The sequence below is a fragment of the Erpetoichthys calabaricus genome, chromosome 4 (assembly GCF_900747795.2).
Source record: "Erpetoichthys calabaricus chromosome 4, fErpCal1.3, whole genome shotgun sequence".
Lineage (NCBI taxonomy): Eukaryota > Metazoa > Chordata > Cladistia > Polypteriformes > Polypteridae > Erpetoichthys > Erpetoichthys calabaricus.
Window position 1 is genome coordinate 192,777,736 of NC_041397.2, and position 15,022 is coordinate 192,792,757.

Here is a 15,022-nt window from a genome sequence, read left to right on the forward strand (position 1 = left end):
ATTTACATACTTCTGACATATCACCTATGTCCATATATTCAATCTCTATTTGCCTTTTCATTATTTCTCCGAGTAATAATTTCTCTTTGTTTGCGCTAATGCTTACACTTTGTTTTGACACTTTTGTTTTTTTCTGCTTTCATATTCTGTATCTTGCTCTGCATGTGTTTCGCGCCACGTTTTTTTTTGAGTCTTTTGACTTCCACTGTTTTCTTTAACTATAACCTGCTCTGCACATGTTTGGCCCCCTTGTTTTTTAACCTCTTTATGACGTTTTACTTTGTTTTCTACTCTTTATCTTTTATTTCTGACCTCGCTTTGTCCTGCTTTTTTTTCAATGACACCTGGTCCGTGGTGATTATTTTCCCTTTTTTCTTCTTCAATTAGTCGTCAACGTTTTATCTGTAACGTATTGTCCTTATACACTTAATATGCGCTGAGAGTCTTGGATCTGTGTGTGCTCAAAGCCTTGACATGACTGAGTGTTTTGTTGCCTGTGGTCTTATTTGATATTGGTTGTAAGTAGGGCGTGTCTTGCAAGAATCTCATGTTCTACGTCCCCGCGAGACGGTCCTGGGTCAATCTCTTGGCACAAAGTCTCATGTTTAAGGTCCCTGCGAGATGGTCCGTGGCCAATCTCTTTCATCTCGTGTGTCTTTTAAGTGTCTTCCGTGATCTTCACGTGAAGATCACGTCTGGTCTCTCTAGTCTTTCTCTCCCAGGATTTTTTTTATAATAGAGAGACAAGTAGCAATACAGAATGGTAAAATTTTTACATATACGAGGTCTATCTGGAAAAAACTCCACCAATTCTTAATATAACGAGAACAGTTTGCGCGGCATCAATATAACGTGGCAGCCAAGGAGAGTGGACTGGAATGTGCATGGGTGAACAACAACGACTTCACTGAACTAGTCAGTGGGTGCACTAGACACTGCTCAGTGAGCATGTGTACTGTGTGGCTGTCACATTCAAAATGACTGAGCGAGTAGAGCAACAGATCTTCATTAAATTTTAGTTTAAGCTTGAACATTCTTCTGCGTAAACTATCCAGATGATTCAGAAGGCTTTCAGGGATGATGCAATGAGTGCAGCGCAAATAAAATTGTGGTACAAACGCTTCAAAGAAGGCCCTCCTACAGCCTAGATTTGGCACCCTGCGATTTCTGGCGTTTCCCAAAACTAAAATTACCTTTGAAATGGAAGAGATTTCAGACTGACAATGATATTCAGGATAATATGTTGAGGCAGCTGATGGCGATTCCATCAAAGGATTTTGCAGTGTTTTGAACAGTGGATAAGATACTGGAAACTTGTGTGAGGTCCCAAGGTGCCTACTTTGAAGAGGACTGAGGCGTCATTATCCTATGTACAATGTTTCTTGTATCTTGCATCTTCTTCAATAAATGTGCCTATTTTTCATATTACATGGCTGGATACTTTCTTGACAGACCTTGTATAAACTTACTGGCTATGCTACCAAAGGCTTAAACAAGAAGTATAAACTTTGCTGCATGTGTTTGTGGCAGATACACTACTTACAGTACATTGGGAACGCACCACTGTAAGGCAGCTCAGGAAGAACAATATCATGAAACAAGCCTATTTTGAACATGACAACAGTTTACAAAAAACCAAAATGATTAATACTTAAACATTTTGCCCATCTTTACAAACGTGACACCACCCATTTCCTGAATCTGTTTATTCAGAATAGGTTAAATTACAGCTATTTCTAAACAGGGTTCCAGTCCATTATACTCTGCACACATGTACACAGTCCTCCATGCTCACTCATCCCAGGACCAGACTGATTGTTTTTATAAGAGCATTTTGCCTCATTTTCTCATTCATTGGAATCATCTTTTATGGTCTCAACCCTCTAAAAATATGTCAGATTTCAAAAGAAAAATTCTCTGAAAAATGTTGGTAAACCGGCAGTTAAAAGCACCTTTCTGACCTGTGTCAGATCTGCCTGCTAAAGTACTGTCAGCAGCTGCTTTCTTTCCTTCAGTTAATTCTTGTTTTCAGCCCTAGTGTTTTGCTCTGGCATGTCATATTTAAACATCATAAAGCTGACTTCCTCTAATGACAAAAATAAAAGTCTTTAGTTATATCCCTGCCTAGCAGCATGTGTATGCGAGCTGCAGATAAAATATTTTATAAATATTTGCATATTTTCTCTGAAGGAAGAAAATTCAGGGTGCAAATTTTACTGAACACTATTCTGTTTTTGTTTTTTCCTCAATAATACCATAAAGTGCAAAGAATGAAACAGATGTCCCATCCATCCATTATCTGAATGATTCTAAATAATCAGATTTTTGTAGTCTGGGTGTGGACTTTGCGTACATTCTCTCGACATCAGCATGGGGTTTTCTCTGGTTTGGTTAATTGGCTGTGTGTGAGAGTGAATGTGTTTGTTTATGCCCAGTAATTGTCTGTTGCCTCACCAAGGATTAGTCCCTGCTTTGCATCTGATACTAGTGAGATAGACTTAGGCCCCTAACCATGAACTGGATTAAGTGGGTTAAACGATGGATCGATGAATGCACTTAGGTTCTCAATCAGTGATTAATGTGGGACTAAGGACAGAGAGTACAGACATCAAAAGTAGTTATTTGTTTTTTGCCTCTTTGATTTCATAAATCTTTACATTGTATTGGTCAGAATCTTGGCACTTGCATTGCTGACTATTCCTGTTTATTAAATGTGTTGAAGTGGAAATGGCAGTTGCAAATGTTTGGAGAAGAATGAAATCATGCGGATCATTTAGTGCCTTTCTTTTGCACAAATGCCGTTTAGAGACCTCTTGTGGCATATGATAGGAAGGTTTATATATTGGACTAGTTAGCTCTTATCAAACTGAATTTCATATTTTTAAAGGAAACGCTTTTCGTATATCAAATTCAGTTTATGGTGGGATTTGTAATGTTTGTTAATTTGTTGTGTATTTAAACACAAACTATACTCAGTTTAACATTTTTCTAACTTACAGTGAATACTTATGGCAATATATGAACATCATTTAAATTTCAGGAGTTTTCGGTTGGCTTTTTTCCCTAGAAAAGGTCAGCATGTTATTATATTAATATAGCCTAGTGGCTGAGATATAAGGGCTCTTAACCACAAAACTGGCCCTGTAGACCGACCAAGAAATGATTTTGGTCGAGAGGCCAAAACTAACACATTGATTTTGTTTTGCTGAAACTCTTTTGCCTTAAAATGAGTCTAATTTTTGGCCATAAACCTAAAATAACAAGAATATAATTGTTGGGGCCATCTCCTATTAATTTTCACTCTCTGTTGCAGCAGTTTTCTAGTTAAGTTCTCTGGGAACCCAATGTCTGCAGGTTTTTATTCCAACCAATTTTGCAATCAGTGCATCATTCATATTTGCAGTTTATTTTATTTTTCAGTTATCTGTCCTACAAATATTTCTGAGAAATTTAGAATTAACTAGTCACTTAGCCTGTTACAATAACAGGCGCTAGAACAGTAGTGCATAAACATTAGTAGGAACAGTCTATATTAAATGGCAAGGGACTTTGACCTCATTCTTTTTGTTGGTCGTATTTTTCTTTCTTTCAGCCTTTCTTTTGTTGATGTGTACTTGCTGAGCTGACTGTTCTTCGTGGGCTGCCGCCATGTATTGTGTGTCTTTAATTTTCTGTGACAGTAATACTGTCTTGTACGTCCGCTGGCTTGTACATCCGTAATATACCTTTAATTTTCTCTGGCGGTAATACAGGCATGCACGTCGGTAATATGCCTTTAATCTCCACTGACAGTAATACTGGCTTGTATGTGGCTGTAATATGAATCACTGTATTGTGTACCTTTAATTTCCTCTCGCAGTAATACTGGTTTGTATTTCCGTAAAACGCCTCTAACTTTCTGTGACAGTAATATCGCGCATCGCACCGTGCCCCGCGCATGCGCACTTCACCAGAAGACACACACACACAGACACCTGGACGCACACAGGGATTTTAATAAAGAGGATAATATTGTTTGTCATAGCTTTAAATGCTTATGTTTCTTTTTGACATTTTCTTTTTAAATTTATCCTTTTTTATATAGTTTTCTTCCTTAATTGTATCCATATATTGATGATTAGCAATGATTAGTTCAGACCTGGGGGCAAGCAACATTGAATACCAAAGGGGAGAAACTACTGTACATCACTGCCAAGTTCCTGTGTCTGCTCATTTAGAAGCATTTCTTGCAAATGAACTGGCAAATGAATATGACACTCAAGTAACTGCATTTCTTTAGCCATTCAATGATTTTCAAGGATAGCATCATAATTCTTAACTAAGACACAGACGTTAAACAGACCCCAACTAACTCACAACTCTAGATAATACTAGGCAACTAAAGATTCTGTATTGGTTAAGTTACCTAGTGAACTCTAAATTGGAACAGTAGCAGTGTGATTGTTGGCATTATAGATTGGAAATCTGTTTGTGATTGGTCACTGCCTTGCACCTTATGCTTTTTGCTTCTGCTGCAGTTTCCAGTACTGAACTGAATGAAGTAGGTTTAATCTTGATACAGTAAATTTCTTTGGATTATCTGAATGAACATTACTGGGTAGTTAGTCACAGATAGGCAAGAGTGCATGAAGAACTGTTGAAGAATAATGATGTGAGCATCAAAATGATGGAGTCAAACCTTAACCTTCTTAGCGTTACATTTTATTCCAAAAAAAAAAACAAGTAGAAAGTGTTGCATTTTTTGGCATGAAAAATTACATTTTTGTTAAATATCAAAAGTATAATAATGATACAAATAATAATAATAATGATGAATAAAAATAATAATAGTAACAAAAATAAAAATAACAGTAATAATACTACTACTAATGATGCAAAAACAGTATAAAATCTGAAAATGAGTCTTTTGTGTGGTAAATCTTAAAGCATGGTGAAAGACACAATCCATCGTCACAGTCGGGACAATAATAGCGTGTTTCTGTTCGGATTTTCTTTTCAGATTTATCAGTTTTTGAACAGCACACTGCACGGTTACGAGATGGATTCAGTTTTTTTTTTTTTTTCTGTTGTTTACCAATAAGATGCCTGGATTGATTATTGATGTGCTGGGTCAACCGTGTCTCTTTAGCTGTAGTGTTGATGGTGGAGGTGTGGCAATGATTTGTTCTACAAGCTGGTATATAAAATTTGCATGAGATGCAGTTTTGCCAACTTTTAATTTGTATAACACGAATGCATTCCAAATGCACTGTTCCATCAGATGATGAAATATCTTTCTGTAGTATTTCTTTTGTTGCCCCCACATAACGGGATAGAAAGTCAATCCTTGATCCACACGATTTGCACCACCCATCGTGCTATTGTAGTCGACCACAGCACAAGGCTTCATAACCTGCTTGTTGCCTTTTGCCTATACAGTGACTGTAGCTGCATTATCTACAGTGCTGAGTGCAAACATCTTTCTTGTCCTTCCATTTCAGTGCAAGCAGTTTACTCTTTTACCAATCACCTCGCTGTAATTTAGCTCTGTCAAAGTCTTCAGGCATGCCACGATGGTTAGGATGCACTGTTCCATATGTATCAGTCTTTCTTTACAGCAACATGTCAAATAGCTCTGGCAAAGTATAAAAACTGTCCATGGTTACACAGTAACCTTGACCCAGCATGGCATTTATCAGAGTTGGCACCAATGATGTAGCAGTGCCAAACTGAATGAATTTCGGACCAAACATTGTCCCTTTCCCTGTGTTCAGAACCTAATTCCAAATGTATCCCATTTTAGATTCACAAAGCTCATAAAGCTTTGTGCCAAATCTTGCTCATTTTGACACGATGTACTGTACCATGACAGTCTGCCCTTATGAGCCATGAGACTTTTATTGATGCTGACATCGCAGTCCAGAATATAAACCCTCCTGAAAGTTTACTACAGTCGCCTGGTATATGTCCCAAATTGTTTTCATTTTGGGTGCTGGATGGGTATTCTTATCAAAGTCTTCATTGTTGGTAAAGTACAGATATTTCATAATTAGTGAAAACTTACACTAAGATACAATTTCTCCAAAGAATGGCAGCACTGACAGCCCTTTTACAGCCCGAGTGATTCTCGGTTTGAATGCTTAGGCAAGACGCATCTGTACAGTTGCCCGAGTGATACTTCGGACTAATGCTTTTAGCATGATTTTTGCAGCCCAAATAATGCTCAGGTCTAATGCTAAGGAGGTTAAGAATTCCACTGAGTCCTAGCATCTTTTATCAGTCCACAAAGCCCACATTACTTGATCTTCACTGAACTATATCAACCTTCACTAGTTTTTAATTTAGTACTGTCAGTTAAATATAATGCAGAAGTGAAATATGTTTTTAATACTATAGTTTTCAGAAAGGAACAATTCTGTGAAACATAAAGTTATAAGGATAAATATTTCAGAAAGATTTCTCAGTGGTAGTGATTGCTCTTCCACAATTTCTACAATTTTAAATTTGAAAATGGTGAGTTTTGGTGATTTCCTTTTTATGAATGTTTCTTGTCTAGAGGTGGATATATTTTGGATATAAGTTTTCTGTTGATGTCTTGAGCATACACAGTCTTTTTATAGATTTGTCACACTTTGTTCCTGGTAAGATCTATGCAGCAAGGTCAGAGTTATGGGATGAATTTGGACTTTTCAGCTTTTTAATGTGTTCCTGCTGCATTGCTTTATAACATTTTGGTAGTATTTTTGTGCTTCCTTTATTGTTTTGTTGTTCAGAGCTTGTATTAGAAAGGCAATTATTCATTTTGCATTATTTTTCTCAAGTTTCTATTCTGAAGTGTCTAGCTTTATAAGTAGTTACTAGATCTTTCTGATTTTTTTCATAATGTTGTATTAATTCAAACAAGGAGTTAATGGCTGCTCAGTGGCCCACATTCATTTGTCCTGTGAGAGATATTATGCTGTTATTATGTGTACTGTGCTTACGGTGTAATCATCTATATTTGGCAAGTTGTTAATTTTGTTAATTAATGGCTGTTGCCTGGCAACCTATTAACATACCTCCTACATTGATTATACAGTGACTGGCGCTCTCAGTTTATGCTTGTGGTCTGCTGTCTTTTTCAGAGCAGGTATTTTGGCATGATGATGTTCTCTCCAGACATTGCAGGTAGATTGTTTCTTGATAAAGGCAGCAGGCTTCAATAGTGTGATATTCAAAAGTGATCTGTGTGACAGCTGGCCTCAGGATATAGATTAGCAACATCTTTATTTGGAAGAAAAAAGATTAGAATGAATAGCACAAAGCAAAAATGTCTCTTCAGCGTCTTTGTGGTATGCTTGTATTTGTCTTTCTGAAGGAAACCAAAGCTTGAATGGCTGCATTTTCACTTATTGTTATTATTTTTGGTTCTGAGCTCATTGTTTGCTCTGTCTATCCATGACTAAGCTGTGGAAAGGCTGTGCTGTGGGAATAGTAAAGTTGTGCTATAGTTGTGCCAGCTGCATTTGGACACCACTAGCTTCCTGTTGACCACTGTGAACAACTTAGTCTATTTTTCATTTTTTGCTAAATGAAATAAAAGGAAATACAAAAACAAAACCAAAGCTTTTTAATTTTTTTTTCATGGTCTGTATGATACTGCTTCTCTTACAATTACTGCTAACAGGTCAAATGTTTGTCTTCAGTATACAGGCTATACAGTATGGGGCCCTGTTAGTAATGTAAATGTAGCGTTTGAATTAATTTTCCTTTAATACAGTGCACGGAATTCCTCCTCAAATTCTCTCACTCTAAATTGGTCATCTGTGATTCTTGACTCTTTAATACCATCACAGTGACTGAAAAGGACAAAAATCTGATCACCACAATATAGTAAATAGGATGTGGTGTGGACAGTGAAAACCATGCTACAAATAAAGCAAAAAAACAAGAATGCCTGCATGCCACTGTGACCACAATTGATGGTGCATTCAAAATTACACAAAGCCATCTAGATTAAAGCTTCTGCTTACTGTTACTCTCATTCCCATAAGGGCACCAGGCGATCTTCACTTGGCTACACAAATTGCTGTTTTTGGAATAGTTCAGAGTGCACTAAATATAGGAACAGTAGGAGGCAAATTTTGTTCACATTTCATTATCATTAGTTGACCACATTTAATTAATTAATAACTATTAATTGTTAAAAAGAGAACACCTGGAATTTGTTTTAATATTAAGTGAAAACTTATTGCAAAGTCCTCATTACGGGAAAAAAAAAACTTTGTATACATTTTGTTGAGGAATAGGAACATACTGATACACCTGCTCAGCAAACTGGAAATGTTCACATCTACACTAACACAGTGGATGTTGAATCTTTCATAGCTAAGCAGATGCCCCACAGTTTGCACATGGTTATTTTTGCTTCTCCCAGAAAGTAAAAGTGTGGATTGTTCTCAGCATGTGCATGGTCAGCACAGAAACAGAAAAATGGAGTTGTGTGATCATCTTTCCAGAAAAGTGTGGCCATAATAAAAATGTAATCTTGTTCATGCTGAATAATGTGGATGCACAAAAATACAGTTAGAATTGGCCCTCTTGCCAGCAGCTGAGAAGAGCAGCTCTGATAACGATGATCTTCTGGGCATCCTAAGGTAGCTTCTTGCCATGATTAAGATGGCAATTGACTGTGACTTGCAGATTATGAACTAAGAATGCTACCAAGTGTTCTTTCATTGGGGCTGGTAAATTAGTGGCCACAGTGTGTCATGCATTACCATGAAAGCATGTGTATACTTTGCCTTTGAGTCCTTATGTCTACACGGTAACAGTTGGCCTCTTAGCAAGGCTGCCAGCTGTATGTCTGACTGGACAACTCTGTGTCTGCTGTACTACTAGTTTCATATTTATTGTGGCATATTACACTGATGTATCTCTCAGTTGTTAGCCCAGCCCCAAAACTAATTTCTGAGTTCAGGCCCGTTGACTGTCAATAGCTACTGGTCCTTTTCAGGCAAATCTTTTCCTTTAAGGATAGGAGTAGGGTAGCATGACTCAGGATCACGGAATAGCTGCTGTGAGCCTTTACCATCAACCATGCTGATTGGTAACATATCTTGTTGTAGCATCATATACACAACCTCTGTATTAACTCCTGTGTCCACCTGCTATTAATTATTTTTGCTGAAGTAGCAGATTTTTGCAATCTCTTCTCACAAGTAATATGCCTGTTTTGCATGTAATAATGTATTGTAGATTTTCTGCTTTTGTATTTCAGTACAGTATTGCTCAGTTTACAGTGAACATTGTTACCCTTTTGCTCAGAATCCTCCAGACTTTACCTATGCTTTGAAGGCTTTATTTTCTTTGAGAGTTCTTTTCTGGTGTAAAATGACCTGACTAGTACCTAAAAATACTGTACTAATGTGCTGGTTTAAATGAACAACATGTTTCAAGTTAAGCGTGTCAGACCTTACAATGGTGGCATAGTGGTTCAGTGTTAGTGCTGCTGCCTCACAATTCGGCAATCCTGGCTTGAAATTACTGATGAGTCACTGTCTGTGTGGAATTTGCATGTTCTACCCACATTCACGTTTTTTTTTCTGGTCACTCCAATTTTCCCCTTCCTGTTCCAAACAATTGAATTTCAGTTTAATTGGTGACTCTATATTGGCCTTGTATGAGTGAGTGGTCTCTGCCCAGTACAACCAGTTTGGCTGTAGTGCCAACTCCACTGAATTGGAATTTGTTGGTTCATATAGTAGTTAGATAAATAAAGGAAACATGAAAACGCACAATATGCCGTTTATATTGCAGTATAAGCCTCTGCTGTCATTATGCTAAAGAACAGGAACATCTGCTTGAAAGGAGAGTGGAGTCAAGACAACAGTTTTTACACTTCTCTCTGCAAAAAGCATTTTTTTATACTTGCTATGAAATGATATCAATGATATCTGTTCTTAAATGTATCGGATAAGCCCATAACAACAGCATATCTTTAAGCAGATTTAAAAAAGAAATACTGATTATCACTTTTAAACCTTTAAACATACAATTAAGAATTTTTCTCTAACGCCTACTCTGTCTTTGTTTATCTTCCTGTGGAGCTGTTTACAATGCTGAAACTCATACTGTCCGGGTTCTCTTCTACTTACTTTTTTTTCACTCCTTATTAAAAAATGTGGTCCAGCTCAAGTTTTGGCTGGTTGTTCCATTATGAGAATACAGAGAATTCCAGATCTCATATTGATCCTTATTTTGAAATGTAGGCTATAATATAGGTGTGACTTTTGCATTGGTCTGTTTTGATGTTTTTTAGTGCATTGTGTTCTGCATTGCCTCCATTGTGAATATAAATACTTGATTTTTTTGCAATTCTTACTTCCTTTTTGTGTGGATTTCCAACCTCAGGTGTCAACTACATAGACTTTATCAATTTACTATAACAAGCAGTGGCAGTATTCATACTATCAATCACAAATCTGTCTATCCAGCCAGCATCCTATTTAATAATCAGGTAGTAATGCCAATGCAAAATCAGTTGGCTAAATGAACACTTGCTGGAATCTTAAACTATTCTTAATTCTGAGTGCCCAATTTAAATTAACTTTACTGGTATTAGTATAGTGTGGTGTAGTGGTTTAATGTTGTCAAAGCAGGTGTATGCATAAATGCACAATACAATAGAATGGATCTTTCAGCTATTTCTTGTTTTAGACACTTTGTGCTTTATCTGAAGTCAAATCAGCAAGTACCCCTGCATTAACAGGCTATCATTAAACGTGGTGGGTGACCATCTGATACCTATCCTGTAATAAAGCATACAGTATGCTTTTGATTTCTTCAGATTATTTGTTTATGATGAATTAGTATAACGTTTAGTCTTTAAATGATTTTTAGTAATCCGTGTTAAAACATTTACACTAGTATCCTAAGCAGCCTGGCTTTGTACACAGTAGCTAGTAGGACATGGCATCAGAAATGTTAGTCTAGATAATCCTTTCATACATTTTGTTTTTATTGTATATTAGTCTTTTTATTACGTTACACGTGTATTGTCTTAGTTCTCAGTTTTACATACTCCAATGAATCAAATAGGATATTGTATGTTTAAAGTAAAACAAATCTATACACTTTTTGCCATTTTTTAGAATTTGGAGTAACCTATTTCACCAAGCAATAGGTGAACCTTGTAGTCTTTATTTGTGTTTGATTGCCAGTAAGAAATAAAATAAACAAGCAAATGTATATAGCATATATACATCAACCTAGGCCAGTGCTGTACTTATATTTTAAGGTTTGCTTCAAACTGAAACAAGATTTTGAAAAGTGAAAAAACTCTTGACTTGAAGTCTCACAGTCTTTTGCTCCTTCTGATAATCCTACTTTTTCTCTAGCGCCTCTTTTGTGTTATAATTGAAGCTATGTATATTCCAGCTCTGTACTAACAGTTTGTGAAGAACGTGGAGCAAAAAATAATCATTCTAGGCCCTGCATTTTTTTGACTTTGATGAAGCTAAAATGGAGCTAAAAAAACACCAGCATTTCTCTGTGTGATATTTTTAAGTGGAGCACACTGAAATGGAGCCTCTCAGATTAGATAGTTCTGTGTTTATAGTAAAGCTCCCAGCAGAATTAACTTCGAAAGCATCTTTGTCCTTTTGACATGTGTGGACATATCATTTTTGCAAATGCCATTATTTATTCATTTTTGATTTACAACATGCCTGACAAAGCCTAACATACCTGTGGATTTTAAAGGGTGACCCTTGATCGTTTCAAAAGCTTGAAACTGGGGCAGCACAAGGAACAGTCTCTGATGACTATGCAATTATGGGAGTACTGATAAAGGGGATGAGACAGAGTATAGGAGTTAGGTGGAAATTTTTGTTTCTTGGTGCAAAGAAAATTGTCTGTATCTTAACATAAAGGAAACCAAGGAACTGATTGTTGACTTTCCCTGCACCAAAGGGCCTCTGTGTGAGGTGATGGTCACTATTCAAGGAGTGGATGTATACTGTAGGTGGTCCACTCCTACAAGTACTTGGGGGGTCCACATTAATGACAGGTTGGACTGGTTTTGGAACACAGTGGAACTACATAAGAAGGGGCACTGCATTCCTTTATTTTGAGAAGTGACATCCTCCATGTCTTCTTTAACTCTGTGTTGACCAGTGTAATTTTTTACAGTGTGGTGTGCTGGGCTGGTAACATCAGTTCAGAAGTGGCCCACCGAATCAGTAAGCTAATTAAAAGGGCAAGCTCAGTTATAGGATGCACTGTGGACCCCATGGAGGTAGTAGCAAAGGAGAGAATTTAAACAAAACTGAACGCCAGTATAAAAAATACTACACATCGTCTCTCTAACACACTAACATTGTTTAGTTTTAGCCAATGAATTATTCAGCAAAAGTGTGTTAAGAAACGCTACTGGGGCTCCTTTATACTAAATGCAATATGTCTGCATATTGCCTAACTGTGACTGTGGCAGCCAAGTCAAAACTTTTCCTTCTTTTGAATTTTCTTGCTTTATAGTCACCTGGTATGTGTTCAGACCAAAGTATGTGTTTTTATTTATTTATTTACTAACTTATCTATCTGCTTATGTACTTATTTATTTAAAGAGCTTATGTAAAAAGCCATATTTCCCTTTGGGGACAAATAAAGTTCCATCTGCTTCAATCAATAGAGAAAACAATTCCAAAAGTAAAAACAGTCAATTCATTCCATGGGCAGCTTTAATTTTTTATCCTGTAAACATTATTGCTCTCTGTAGTAAGTTTTAAAGTAAAATGTAATTCAGTTTTAGTACTTTATTGTCTGTCTACGGCTATGGCAAAAAAAACAAATCAATGTTTGATCAGACAACTGACAAAAAACACGAAAAGAAATAATTGAGTGAATGACCAACTCCTGAAAATTGAAAATGGTAATAATATATACTCAAATTTGTCGTGGATTCTACACTATCATCTTCCAGTGTTCAGAAGCCATTAGGAAGGCTAACAGAATGTTATGTTATATAGCACGATGTGTGGGGTACAAGTCCAAGGAGGTGTGTGCAGTTTTGGTCTCTAGGCCAGAAAAAGGACATAGCAGCGCTAGGAAAAGTGCAGAGAAGAGTGACTCGGATGATTCCAGGGCTACAGGGGATGAATTATGAAGAAAGATTAAAAGAGCTGAGGCTTTTCAATACAAGCAAAAGAAGATTAAAAGGAGATGGGATAGAAGTGGTTAAAATTATGAAGGTAATTAGTACAGTGGATTGAGACATAATTTAAAATGAGTTAATCAAACACACAGGGGCATAGTTGGAAACTTGTTAAGGGTAAATTCTACACAAACATTAGGAAGTTTTTCTTTACACGGAGAACCATAGACACTTGGAATAAGCTACCAAGTAGTGTGGTAGACAGTAGAACTTTAATGACTTTCGAAACTTGACTTGATAATTTTTTAGAATTGTGGATAGGAGTGGCAAGCTTTGTTGGGCTGAATGGCCTGTTCTTGTCTATATTGTTCAAATGTTCTAATATTGATTTAAATAACTATGCCTTATCAACTCTGTATATACTGTATTCTGAATATGTTATTATGGCCAATGTCACTAAAAATATATATTTAAACCTGATATTTTCTTACCACAAACTCCATTATGGTACTGACTTTAGATAAAGGTTGTCTCTAATCAAAATTGTAAGACATATATTATGTAGAGTATGTATTTGTCAACTATAATGCTGCTAGATACTCGATCCAGTGGATAAGATTGAAGAGAGAGAGAGAGAGATTTATTACAGATTGTGGAGATTAATAAATTCATATAATCTAGTCAAGTACCATGAGAGTTTAAAACTAAATCCTTGCAATAACAGGTAATGCCATAAAGTATGTTAATGAAAAGACTGTGTTTTTTTTTTTTTTGTTTTGTTTTTTGTGGCATTCATATCACAGTCCATTTTTATCTCATGTCATCACACTTTCAGCAGAAACGCACTCACACTCCCGCAGAGAGCAGATTGCTTTTAGCAGGATAGATCAACCCTGTAGGCTGGCCCGCCTCTTGACTGAACAGCTTGTGTGGAGGGGGCTCCTGCTCACTTAGGACTTCTCTGTCAGAGTGACTAGATAGAAGTTGCAGCTGTTTTGGGGATTGATGTGGTCTTTTCTTTGAGAAAACCTCTTTGCCTGCTTGCACGCCTGCCAGTTTTATGCTGTGCAGGATTTAATCAAGGAGTCTTTGCCGCCTGTGTTTCAAAGATGCAGGGAAGAGCAAGTAAAACGGGCAAGAAAGAGCTGGTGATTGAGTCTCCACAGCAGTACCGAAATTCTTCAGCAGCCAGTGAAGCTGAAGTGGAGCCTGTTGTACAGGTGCTGGTGAGTAAATGTTTCCTTGCCAGCAGTGGCCATCCAAGATGCAACAGCTACATGTAAACTAGGGTTAATTTCAACTTTTTTCCTTCTTTCTCTCTAGTCCCCCAATGCTTTGATTTATATGCCTGTACTTGCTATAGAAATTAGGATGGGAGGAGAATTTCAACTCTGCAAAACCTTGCTTGCATTTGGGGGGCTGTCTGGCATTTTGAAATGTTATGTGCACCTAAACCAAAGGCATGCAGTTTTCGGAAGTTACAGACACAGGAGTCGTCACTGTGTGCCTGCTCAAGGCTTTGATAAATGTCATTCTGACTTGTTACCTTGGATTGTTAAATTTATATTTTGCCCATATTGTTTTCTTTATTGTACACACTTGAATAAGAGATGCCTGTTTTCTCTATACTGAAAAATGTATTCATAAAGTATCACTCATAGTCATAAGTCTGTCTGAAATTCTTTTCCTGAACAGCTGTAACATTTTAGCCAAATTTAGCACTTATAGTCATGGTGATAACATTTTCATAAAGCTATATATTTTGTGTAGAATGGAACATTAAAATAGATCTTTTCTAGTATTGTATTTTATTTTTGTATGTTTTTAATCCGTTCATACTTTATATATCTTTTTTTAATATGTTTTTATTGTCAGGCTTCTAATTCATATACTGTGCTGCTCTTCCCAGTT

The 15,022-nt window shown here is 36.7% G+C and overlaps 1 protein-coding gene across 11 annotated transcripts in view; it reads left to right on the forward strand.

Moving 5' to 3' along the window:
- Positions 1–15,022, forward strand: part of dock9b (dedicator of cytokinesis 9b) — a 441,285-nt gene that overhangs the window by 162,140 nt on the left and 264,123 nt on the right. Inside the window, exon 1 of one of the 11 annotated variants that reach the window (XM_051926267.1) lies at positions 14,079–14,337. The exons of the other annotated variants lie outside the window; for them this stretch is intronic. Coding sequence (XP_051782227.1) covers positions 14,221–14,337 — 117 coding nt within the window. The 5' untranslated portion in view covers positions 14,079–14,220. Of the gene's footprint in view, positions 1–14,078; positions 14,338–15,022 lie in introns of those variants that run through there. 11 annotated transcript variants of the gene reach the window in all.